The 12,025-nt window shown below is 39.2% G+C and overlaps 2 protein-coding genes across 13 annotated transcripts in view; one reads left to right on the forward strand and one right to left on the reverse strand.

Moving 5' to 3' along the window:
- The window catches only part of Spata17 (spermatogenesis associated 17), a 222,090-nt gene extending 213,839 nt beyond the window's left edge, over window positions 1–8,251 (reverse strand). For all 7 annotated transcript variants that reach the window (XM_033762032.1, XM_010642503.3, XM_010642501.2 and 4 more), the window contains exon 1: window positions 7,799–8,251. In XM_033762032.1, coding sequence (XP_033617923.1) covers window positions 7,799–7,866 — 68 coding nt within the window. In that variant the 5' untranslated portion in view covers window positions 7,867–8,251. The remainder of the gene's footprint in view (window positions 1–7,798) is intronic.
- A 65-nt stretch (window positions 8,252–8,316) lies between these two features.
- Gpatch2 (G-patch domain containing 2) overlaps window positions 8,317–12,025 on the forward strand; it is a 162,652-nt gene continuing 158,943 nt past the window's right edge. For 3 of the 6 annotated variants that reach the window (XM_033762035.1, XM_033762037.1, XM_033762036.1), the window contains exon 1: window positions 8,523–8,540. Coding sequence is in view for 3 of the 6 variants with exons in the window: in XM_010642512.3 (XP_010640814.1) it covers window positions 8,461–8,540 (80 nt within the window). In the remaining 3 variants the exon portion in view is untranslated. Of the gene's footprint in view, window positions 8,541–12,025 lie in introns of all 6 variants that reach the window. The other 3 variants (XM_010642512.3, XM_010642511.3, XM_010642513.3) reach the window with 3 other exon arrangements.

Raw genomic sequence — 12,025 nt, forward strand, 5'->3', positions numbered from 1 at the left:
TCATGCCATTTTTTTCTAAAATCCTTTAATATCAATCTCTGTAAGACACCCCAACCTCCTGAATGAGTCCTTTCAGGGTGTCAGTCTTTCCAGACTTGGCCTAGAAGAATCTGCCATGGTTACTTTCCCCACTTCTGCCTGTCAGAGCCATTCTTACCTTCACATCATCACAAACTTGAGTTTTGAAATGACTTTTCCAACTGTAACTTTCAGGAAGATTTATCACCACAGTACTCTAAACTTTCTTCTACCTACTAATTACAACATTTTTATTCCGAGAGCTGGGCTCACATCTTACTCACACCTGTGTCCCCACACAAGCGTAAAGCTTCTGATTGATTACAGGCGTGGAACAAATAATCACGGGTAGAAGGGAAAATGGAATGAGGGAAGGAAACAAGGGAGAGAACTAGCACGACCGTTCGCAGGTTTGCCATAGACGGCACTTTTATATACTTCCCTATTACGCATTGCTATGGACTAGGATAAGATTTTAAAATAGAAAGTGAAAAATTCCCCGTCCTTGGAAATCCCTTGAATCCCACCTTGTCCTCACAGCATTTGATACTTAATCCTAGTCTCCCTTCTCGGCGCCCTCCATTAAGACTGTGTGTACCAAATTTGTTTATGATCACACCTTGCTTTGCTTCTTCCTTATTTAACATCTTTCATCTAAATCTTTAGGACCTGGCGATTGGGGGAAGTGTGATTCACTGTCACATGACACATTCCAGAAGTTCAGTAGCTGCCGCATTAACATGTGTACAAAACCCTTCTGCCTTGGTTTCGGCTATGACTTAATGTGCCCTCCTTTTCTGTTTGCGTTTCCCTTTCTTGTGGGCTTCCCTCTCTCCTTAGACTTATTTTCTGTCTTTTTACAGTGTCTAAAAATCACTCAGACCATGGGGGGGAGCGGTGGACACAGCACACAGATTCACCTGTATGTGTTCCAACTAGCACACGAGGCACATCATTAGCAGAGCATTAGGTTGGACTCATTCTTTACTCACTGTCCTTACAAATGGAGAGATAAGCAATCAAATTCACCCTCTTGAGTTTGTTTTTTAATCTCTCAGTGTTACCAGTCAAGTGGAAAATTAAATAATCTCTTCTCGGAGTATTAAATGATAATGGATCTAAACACAGCACTATTATATTAATAAGAATGATATAGTATAAGTAAAAGGAAACCACTAAAAATTAACTAGTAACTTATTTCTATCCTTTAACTTGTGTACTGAATTTTGACTTCTATGCACATTTTTCTGTTGCCCCTTTTTAGCTGCTTGAAAGTGAAATTTCAGATACTTGGGTTAGCACAGAGATACTGAACACTCATTCAATATGTCATGAACTGCTAGACATTTTATGTTTAAAATGAAAAATGTGGGTAACACTTTATTTTAATGGTATATTAATTAGTTCCAAATTACAATGAAAACCCTATAGCAGTGAATAAAGTATGACATCTACATGAATTTGAAATAAAATTATTATGATCAGTATTATCACAAGGAATACTAAATGAATTAATAATGATGAAAGACTGGAAGTATTACCACTAATGTAATAAAACATCGAGGAGAAGTCTGAAGTTTCTAGTCATTTCATCATCAATTAGAAATAAGAACTATCCCCCTGTAAAACACGATTCCTGTGTATCATTAGTGGCCAGACAAGAACTGATAATAAATATAAAATAAAGAATGTGTGGCTAATATCTTTCCAGTAATATGCAAAAAAATGCTTTTACATAGCAACAGACCGCTTAGTCTGACCTGTGTATATTAGCAATAAATAAATAATAAATTAAAACCCAATATCTTTTCCTTTTCTATCAAATAACATGTCACTATTTTAGACAATGGCAAAAAATCCCACTATTAGCTAACTTATGCTGTCAGATATGCTGATGTGTGGAATGATTATTGTTTTACATATAAATGTACTATTTGGTTTTAAGGTCTTAACTATACTTCTCCATCCGATGCTCTTGTCATTACCCAAGTTCCTAATCAGAGGCACATACTGAGAAATGGGACTATACTTTAGAATCGGAACCCTAGCTCTGTTTTTCATTGATAACGCTCATTATTACTACTGTTTCACAGCTCAGTGAAAAGGAGCTGCAATACACTAGCAGCGATCACAAAGTAGGAGTTCCCACACTTTATCACACAAATTTATACTAGTGCCTTTTAATAGTACTTGGACTGACTTCCTTCCTCCTCACTTCACCTCCTGAGCAACTCCATCCTGAAGCCACAGCCATGGGCAGAGACTGCAGGAGTCTAAGCTAGGGAGGTGCGGGGCTGGAGGGTTACAGGGCCCTTGACCTGGGTGGCCAAAGTGCTGCCTGGGCTCATATGTCAGGGTCTGAGCTCAGGAAGGAGCGGGCTCCCTGGAGAGGAGACTTGGCCTGGGGGTCCAGGAAAGCTGAAGAAAGGGTCCACGTGCACCCTGCACAGGAAATGAGAAGCCAGCACTCAGAGGGTGGCACCTAGGTGGGGAGGGGATGGTTCAGCCTGGAAGGGAAGAGCCTACACTGGGCTGGGAGGACCCATCCCCGGGGCAGGGGGAAGTCCAGGCCACAGGAGCTTGATTACCACACAGGATTAACCCAGTGAGTACTCGTACTGGGGCCAGTGGGAGGCAGGTTCTCCTTGTCAGAAAAGGTAAGAGATGGGAGGGCTCCTGTAGTCCCAGCTGCTTGGGAGGCTGAGACAGGAAGATCGCTGGTGTCTAAGAGCTGAAGAGAAGACTGGGCAACACAGCAAGACCTTGTCAGAAGGGAGAGAGAGAAGAACAAGAAGTAGGAGGAGTGGGGAGGGGGATGAAGAGAAAAGGAAGGAAGGAAGGAAGGAAGGATGGGGAAAAGAGGGAGAAGGAAAAAGGAAGAAGGGAGGAGAAAAGGAGGAAGGAAGAATGAAAGCATGAAGTAAAGAAGGAAGGGAGGAGGCAGGCAGGCAGGGAGACCACTGTAAGCATGAAAATAAGGATAATGGAACAACACTGAATAAAACAGATGGGTTCTGATATAGCTACACTTAAACTTTGAATGAGGAAGAAGAAACATACAGAGTATCAAGGAACTGCTTTGGAGAACATTTACCAATGACACAGGAAAAAAAAAAAGGAATATTCCAGTGGAAAGCCCAACAGACAGCACCTTAATGAACTGACCACATCCATACAAACCAAAATCACGCTCCATCCGCTAGGATGCGCTCTGGTCACCACGCTGAGTAAGCAACTGGACTCCAATCAAGAGAAAAACCAGACAAACCTAATTTGTGGGATATTCTAAAAAATAAGCCATCTGTAAGTTTCAAAAGTGTCAAGGCCACGGAGACCAAAGAAAGTTGAGAAAATGCTCCATGTTTAAGATGATCAAAGAAACATGACAAATCATTTGCTATAAAAATACACTGAGGGTAGGGGAAGGGTAATAAGGGAAAAGAAAAAAATGTGAGAGAATGAAAAGATGAAAATAAAGTGTTTGTAGATGGGGAGGGGAGGAGGGCATGAAGGGAGGGCAGAGGTAAGGGGAAAAAATGAGAATCAAGACTTGTCATGTAGAGGTACAAGATCCCAACAATGGATGTAACTGTACTGTATCCCTAAAATGTACCAATAAACTCAATTAAAGCTAAAAAAAAAAAATACATTGAGGAGCAGCTGGTAAAACTTCAGTGCGGCCCAAGGGTTCCCCAAGGTCACACACAGGCCGGTGCCAAACCCTGCCTCTGTCCTCAGGGGTGAAGCCAGGGTGGGGACACGGGTCTTCCCGCTGCAACTTATTCCCACGTGGCTCAAAAGAAATAGATTTGCAAATACATTTCTGTAAACCTGAGGCTGTTGCAATAATTCCAAATACTGTATAGATATAGGTGCATACATTTGATGATCCTTTATTCCAAAAACTGTGTTTTCTGTCTCTGAAAGTTCCATTTGCTTAATTTTTATATTTCATTGAACTTGGCGCTATATTTGCTGTTTTAAGTAGCTACTTGAGGGTCATTATCTGATGATCCGATCATCTTGACTTTTCTGAGTTCCTTTGTTTTACTGACTGACTTTTTCCCTCCTGGTTATTGTCACAATTTGCTACATTTCCACATGAGAATTAATTTATGAATAGATGCTAAGAGACTAGGAATGGTATGTCGTGGAGAGTTTGGAATTTGTTCAGAAATTTTTCCAGGCCGTCCCCCCACCAAATACAAAATACAAAAGCCAATTTTTATCTCTGCAACCGTTATCACAATTTTATTAATATTTAATTTGTTTCATCCCTTAGTTCTAAATCCACAGGAGACTCCTATTCTGGTTAGTGGGCTTAATCTCTTTCCTTTAGTCTAAATTAACATTTTCTTAAATGGTGTGTGAAGTTTCTTTGGGTATTTAAATTGATAGATTTTTCAGTTGCTTGATACATACACAAGGCTGTTTTGGTTACCTTGGCAGCAATGGACGGACAGCCAGTGAAAATTACAATTTTTTTCCTGCTTTAATGAGAAAGCAGGGAACATGTTCTCTTTTAGGGAATGAGGCACAGGCAGGATTTATGTGCCTTTTTATTATGCTTTTAAATTAAACAAAACTATATTGTATTTCACAAATATAAGTGATGTTGGCTGAGTTTTAGAAACTTTTTTTATTAAAACCATTTCTTTTTATTTTATAACTTTTTAAGAACATTGAAGAATTTTATCTCAGTGAAGGTTACACCAATGACAACTTTGACTAAGACATTAATAAACACTTTAAAGTTTTCTTTAAAGAGAAAGAAAACCCAGGAATAGGTATTTATCAATTGATTATTTAACATCCATTACGTCAATCATATGCCTTTTATATTTTGTCCTTCAGTGATTTCCTATTTAATTATGAATTCATTGGGTACTTAAATAATGTGTCTAATAAATAAAAATGATTTAATCTTTTTAGTTCACATAACAGGAAATTTAGTCTCTTTTACAGATGTTAAAACTAATATTTAAAGAATTCAAATAAAGAGTTTAAGTGTTTTTATTTAAATCTAACACAGAGTTAAAATTGAATTGTCCTCACACTTTTGCACAAATCATCCCTATATACTTGGAAAAAACTTTGCTAAGGTTCACATGCCAGAATTATGAAACAGAAAATTTAGTAACAATAGAATAAAAGTAAAATATTCACATCTAGCCGGTTATGCTACTGTTTGGATTAACAGGCAAAGACAACTGCCCAAATTCAAGGACACAGAACCAATTTACTAGTAAGATTAAGAACACAGTTAAGAACTGCACCAGTTGTTGGAGTCAGAAAATGTATTACATTGTGGGAAGAACAGATTCTAGAATCAACTCAGTTTAAGGAAATGTTTTAGGTTTATATGGGATAATGAATTGTTCGCAATTCCTCAGCTTTTTCTAGCTCATCATTTATTGGGTATTTTCTTTACCTCAATTTGACCTTGGAAAGATTGGATTAAAGTAAGTATGTGATATACTTACTGCTATGCAGGATCTTATTTAAATTAGGCAGAATTTGAAATTTTGATTCCTTCATGATCTTTAGAGACTTTCCTTCGCACTGAAAATATTATTATGAATAATAATTATACATGAAATGCTAGGAATGCATTTGTTTTCATCATGGCCTCTGCACCGTACTAGTCATTTCTGTAAGCAATCTCTAAGTGTGAGGAAACATGTCCATTGTCCAAATGCCAGATGATAGAAACAAAGGTTGATGCTGAATATTGTAAGGAGAAATATGTCATTTGTTATTACATGGTACTTCATGAGGATTTTCTAGAAAATGGTTCTATAGTGCTTAAAAATACATCTTCGTAGGATTTTTGAGGAACCTCCATATTGATTTCTAGTGTTTGCAATGATTTACATTTGTAGAAGGGTTCCTTTTTCTGTACACCCTCATCAGCACATTTTATTTGATTTTATTTGTATTCTTGATGATCACCATTCTGACCAGCTGTACCACCCCTTGGTATACACCTGAAGGAGTAAAAGTCAGCATACCCTAGGGATTCCTGTATACCCATGTTTATCATGGTAAAATGCACAATAGTCAAGATACGGAACCAGGCAAGGTGCCCACTAACAGATGAATGGATAAAGAAAATGTGGTATAGATAAAAAATGTGTATCATTTTGTCATTTACAGAAAAATGGATGGCTCTGGAGATCATGATGCTGAGTGAAATAAGCCAGACGCAGAAAGAGAAACATCTCACATTCTCCCTGCCAAGTGGAATTTAAAAGAGATGACAAGAGAGTAGAAGGGAGACTATTAATAAACAAGAAGACGGGAAGGAGAGAAGAAAGGGGGGTAAGGAGAGGTAATACAGGGAAATGTTTAAAGTATGTTATGCATATGTACAAATCTGCCAAAATGAAACCCATTCATCTGTATAACCAATATATAGTAATGAAATGCTGGGAAAATATATATTTATACATTAACACTCTAATAAACAAAAGAAATACATTAAAAACTTCTGAAAACAATGCTTTATATAAAATCTGTACTTTAGAAAAGTTAGTTGTCTCCCTTCTTGCTCCATCTTACTACATCACAATTAAACCTTTAAAGGGCCAGGGATCTAGCTCAGTGGTGCCACCACCTGCCTCGCAAGTGCAAGGTCCTGAGTTCAATCCCTGGTTTCCCCCCAAAAAATAATAATAAATTTTAAGCACTTACATTCCATAGTAGGCTTTGAACGTCATGAGGAATGGGAATTATTTCACTTATGTATTTTATCATAAGTAAATCAGGGCCTGCCACATAATGTAAAACAAAGCTAACTAAATATATAATTTCTGAAAGCTAAACAGAATTTCTAGCTATTTTTAGTAAGTTTACTTAAAAACAAATGATTGAAAGATTCCTTAAGGTAATCATTCAACAAATAATTACTGTGCAGCTACTATGTGTTAGGAACTAAGATACAGTGGAGTCTAAAATAATGGTCAGAAAGAAAGAGACGTTGTCTTCCTACTAGTTGAAAAGGAAGGACACACAATATTTCACAAAAATATAATTGGACCAGAGTTGTAAAGAACAAATGGTGAAATCACAACATAGTAGAGGGATAAATGTTAAAGTAACTGTTCAGAAAAATTTTCGTGTTGACTTATTTTTCACTGATCGCCAAATCTCTGCACTGTATCGCAGTCTAATTTACTTCGCTGCAGTTTCTCCTACGTTGGAAACAAACGTCCAGGCCACTATTACGGTGAACCGCTTACTGGGCATAGGGAGATGGAGAAGGCTGCTCATACCTTCCTTAGGTCTCTTCTACTAATTAACACAGTGGTACTAGTTACCTTGTCCGAATGGGTACTTTCACTTTAAGAACACAAGTGAGTCACAGAACAACAGAGTTCCCAGGGGTCTGTGACCTAAAGGAGGCTCCGATTCCTAGGCAGCAGGGGACACAGGAGCTCTGGGGCCAGAGACCCTGGTCAGGCACTGAACCTTCCAGGCCTGGGACAGCATGGACTGCACCAAATTGAGCAGTGGTTACGACCAAGAAGAATACATCACTGTACAATTTAACTAGTGCTGGGTCGTTCCTTAAATTATTTCAACCCGAGTCTCTGCGTCCTCTCTCTAAGTTGACCCCCCTCCCCCACGAAAAAGCTTCTTTTAAACTTCTAATTATGTCTACTGCGGCTTAGGGGGAGCACGGGGAGCCATTTACTGAATTAAAGGCTTTTTTCATGGAACTCTCCCGTAGGAACAACTGGCTCAAGTCACGTCGGCAAGCTCTCTCTTCATGACTTACCTGTTTCTAAAGTAGTACTGATTTTCTATAAAACTCGAGCGAGCCTGCAGCCGGGCTAACGTGGCCATGCAGTCCGGCCTAGCTCTCCGCCGGTGTTGCTCTCGTCTCCGTGGCAACTAGGCGGAACCATTATCCAGTTTGGGGGGGTCCACTTTTTAATTTTTCTTTTCTTCCACGACGATTAGGTTTTAAGAATACCAGAAATAGAATTAGGAACTTTTAGCCGCGGAAGGTTTAATTTATTTTTATTTGTCTCTTTTATGAGAGAAAAGCGGAAACTAAAAGTAGGAAAGCAGTGCGGGAGGAAGTAATGGTTGCGTCCAGCTTCCGGTTTCCGCCTCGTGGCCGCTTCCGGAAGCTCTTCTCAAAATGCTGCACCGCTCTGTGGAAGTCACCGAGGCTGTAGTAGTTGGAGTCTGTTCTCGGGCCTAAGCCTCCAGGCCAGGCTCCTGGGTGTCGTTAATGTTCGGGGCCGCCGGGCGCCAACCGATCGGAGCGCGGGAGGAAGTAATGGTTGCGTCCAGCTTCCGGTTTCCGCCTCGTGGCCGCTTCCGGAAGCTCTTCTCAAAATGCTGCACCGCTCTGTGGAAGTCACCGAGGCTGTAGTAGTTGGAGTCTGTTCTCGGGCCTAAGCCTCCAGGCCAGGCTCCTGGGTGTCGTTAATGTTCGGGGCCGCCGGGCGCCAACCGATCGGAGCGCCACCATCCTTCCCGGCGTGGACGCGACCCGAGGGAGGCGTTTGGTGTGTGCCAAAGACGTGTGAAGGCATACAGTGAATGGCTGCCGATTGCTTGTGTAACACTTAGGGTACTTAGGAGTCGAGCGTTCTGTACTACAAAGCAGTTCTCGGCCCCCCGGCCCCACACCCCTATTGCTGGCAGCACAGGGTCAGGAGTAGTTTATCGTGATCCAGGCTTTACTCCTCACCGTCCCGCTAAAATTGCCAGATTACACTAAATTTCTTCAAATCTCAGAAAGCTAGATTTCTGGAAATTTGGTAGCGGAAGAGACAGATTTGTGATCCGCACTCCCCTTTCTGTGACTTGGGTAACCGACCTGCTTTCCGCTGTCTTGAACGTGCCTTTCTGGTTCACAGCTGTGTTGGGTGTTGTCTAAGGACATAGGCCAGGATTAAAGTTGGATTTGGGTCACGCCCTCAGTATCATATCTCCAGTACCACTTCAGAGTAATAGACTGCTTTAACTAGTAAGAATGCTTACAGGTTAGACTTTCTCCTCATGACAGCCCAGTGACACCAGAGGATCACTGAATACTTAAGTAATTTCTCCACACTTACCCAGGAAAGTTTGATCTTAGAGATAGAAGTTGTTCCTTTTTTTAGTTTTCTAATTTTAAACTCTGTGATGAGTTCAGGCCTTTTTCCTGCAAGAGAAGCAGTGAAATAAACATGCAAATTTTCTGACAATCCTTAAACCACAGTTTTGACCAAAGGTGAAAAAATGTTGCTTGAAAGTACATGTTCATCCCTAGATTCTGCAGAAAGTAGAAAATACCAAATTCTATTAGTCTGTGATCACAAAGAAAATTTCTGTTCACCTACAAGTGAAAAGTTGAAAGAATATCTTGTTCCGATTACTTTGAGTTGAATCAGATCATTGTTTTATAATAAATGTAGATGTGGTTAATCTACTTTTAATTATCACATTTTCTATTAAAAAATGAAAAGTAGAGAGCACTGTTTTTTGCTTTTGTTTTTGTTTTTTGAGACAGGGTCTTACTGTGTAGTTGAGACTGACCTGGAACTCACTGTGCAGCCCAGGCGGGTCTCAAACTCACAGTGATCCTCCTGCCTCAGCCTCCAGAGTGCTGGGATTACAGGTGTGCACCACTACACCCAGCTAGGGAGCACTTTTTTTTTTTCTTCAGCTTTAATTGAGTTTATTGGTACATTTTAGGGATACAGTACAGTTGTATTCATTGTTGGCATCTTGTACCTCTACATGACAGGTCTTGGAGAGCACTTTTTTTTAAATGAGACATTTTTTGAATGGTGTGATTTGGGTACGATAAAAAGCACAGTTTTTAAGTGCTCAGTTGTATCACTTCTGGCAGTTGTATACTTGTGTAGCCCACATAAAACAAGGTAAAGAACATTTCCACCCCTCGTTATTTCTTTTGTAGTTCATCTTTCTTAATATTCACCAATGTCTAGGTAAAGGAGGGAGACAAAATGTGCTAGATATTTTGGTTTCCCCTTACTACAGTGATGGTGCTTTGTAGGTAGGTTATTATTTGATTAAAAAGCATGATCCTCTCAATTTCTGCTCTACCTTCCACCTCAAGCGAAATTATGGGTAGGTGCCTCTTTATCATGTAGAGAAACCTTGAGTTCTCTTGAAGAGCCTGTCTTTTTGCTTCTTCACATACTTTGCCCTTGTTTATGGTGCCATAGTATAACCATAGCATCTGGCACTTGGTGTTTTTGGATGAAAGTCTTAAAATTTTGGCAAAGGTGACAGGTCGTGGCTGCCAGCAGCACCTACAGTGGAATACAAGTCTGCTCCCAGGATGGGAAATGATTTTTCTTTTGGTAGAGAACTTTGGGACTTAACTGGGAAAATTAATTTCTTTACTCTTTTACCTTCTCATAATATCTGTACATTAAGATAGGAGCGGCTTAGGTTTTTTTGTTTTTAAACTTAGGATTTTTGGAACTTTTTAAAGCTCGATAGAGTCCTTAATGAGTCTAGGCACTCCATAAAATCATATGCAAGAATTTTGCATCTATCTCTTGGCCTCCCCCTACCCCCAGATCAGAATGTTTTGTGGCCCTAGAAAGGTTGGAGGCCTGTGACTCTGCTTATGATGACCTCTGATTCACCATGAGATTGCGCCTTGGAAGCTGCGGGGCTTGCTGTTTGTTGATCAGTTTCTCTTGTTTGTAGGTAGAGGTTTTGAGTGATGAAATAATTTCTCTCAACATTAAGTATCCACTCTTATCCTCAACCAAGTCCCTTCATGGTGTAAAATGTACTTATTTTTATGATGAATAAGCAGTATAAGTTAATTGTCCAAGGTTCCATGGCTAGTGAGTGTAACAGAATTTAGCTTCCGAATCCATAGCTTTGGTCCTAAAGCTCACGTTCTCTATATAGTTTCCCCCTAACCTTTTTTCTTAGAGAATTCTGTTCCGCATTCATTGTCTTGTGTTAATGCAAAATTACAATTAGTCATTTGTATGTTTCAGAAAAAGGTAGTTTCCCTTTATCCCAAACTGCCTCTTTCAAAAAGAAGCATTAATTCTGATTAATAGTTTGTTTACATAGAGAAGTCAAGGAATTTGTATTAACATTTACAGTAAGGATTATTTTAATTTCTTAAAACTTCCTCCCCAGCTAGAGTTAATAAATTAGAAGGTTGATATAAGGAATTATTTTGGTAAATAGTAATACTATTAAGGGAGGAAATTTGTAAATTCCAATGAATGGGTAAGTCTTCATCAAATTTAAGGTAATTCTTATGGATCATGTTGTGTTTAATTAGTCATAAGATGTAACCCCGAATGTGACATCTTTAATTTTTTACCATTTGCAAGGTTAGTCACCCATTTCATTGTCTGTACTGTGAGGTATTAATTTTAATGTGTGTTGGTCACCTGTTTACTGAATACCTTTTTTTTTTTTTTTTGGTACCGGGGTTGAACTTGGGTTCTTGTGCTGGCAAAGCAGGCCATTGAACCGCTGAGCTAAATCCCCGGCCCTTACTGAATACTTTCTGAACTGACTAACCTTTCCTACCTGACCTTTCCTATTTTAAATAAATAAAAACTAACATGCTATGGAAGTGTGAAATTCCATGCCTTAAGTTTGTGAGTAGCCATAGGATAAATGTTAACACTGGCCTTCACTGTGTATTGTTTTAGGATGATGTTATTATGCATATTGGCTTGTATTCATATAGAATCCAGCACAGATATCATTATTTCTTTCCTTAAAATTTTGAAAGACAACCAAAGTTGTACTTAGCAATTTAGATTTGGTATTCCACTAATAATATTACTTAATTTGTAGAAGAAATAATCCATGTTTTAGTGAGGCGAAGGTAAGAATTTTACCACGTACTCAGTGATGAATAATATTTGGTTTCTTTCCTTAACTACATATTTAGTAGTTGTACTGAATTAGTTCTAGGCCTTTGGAGAGATAGATACAAGCAGTTAGTTAGGACTGGATTCTGCCTTAAAACAGAAACATTTGGAGAAAACTC

This window comes from Fukomys damarensis, unplaced genomic scaffold (assembly GCF_012274545.1).
Source record: "Fukomys damarensis isolate Sample0158 unplaced genomic scaffold, DMR_v1.0_HiC HiC_scaffold_11, whole genome shotgun sequence".
Lineage (NCBI taxonomy): Eukaryota > Metazoa > Chordata > Mammalia > Rodentia > Bathyergidae > Fukomys > Fukomys damarensis.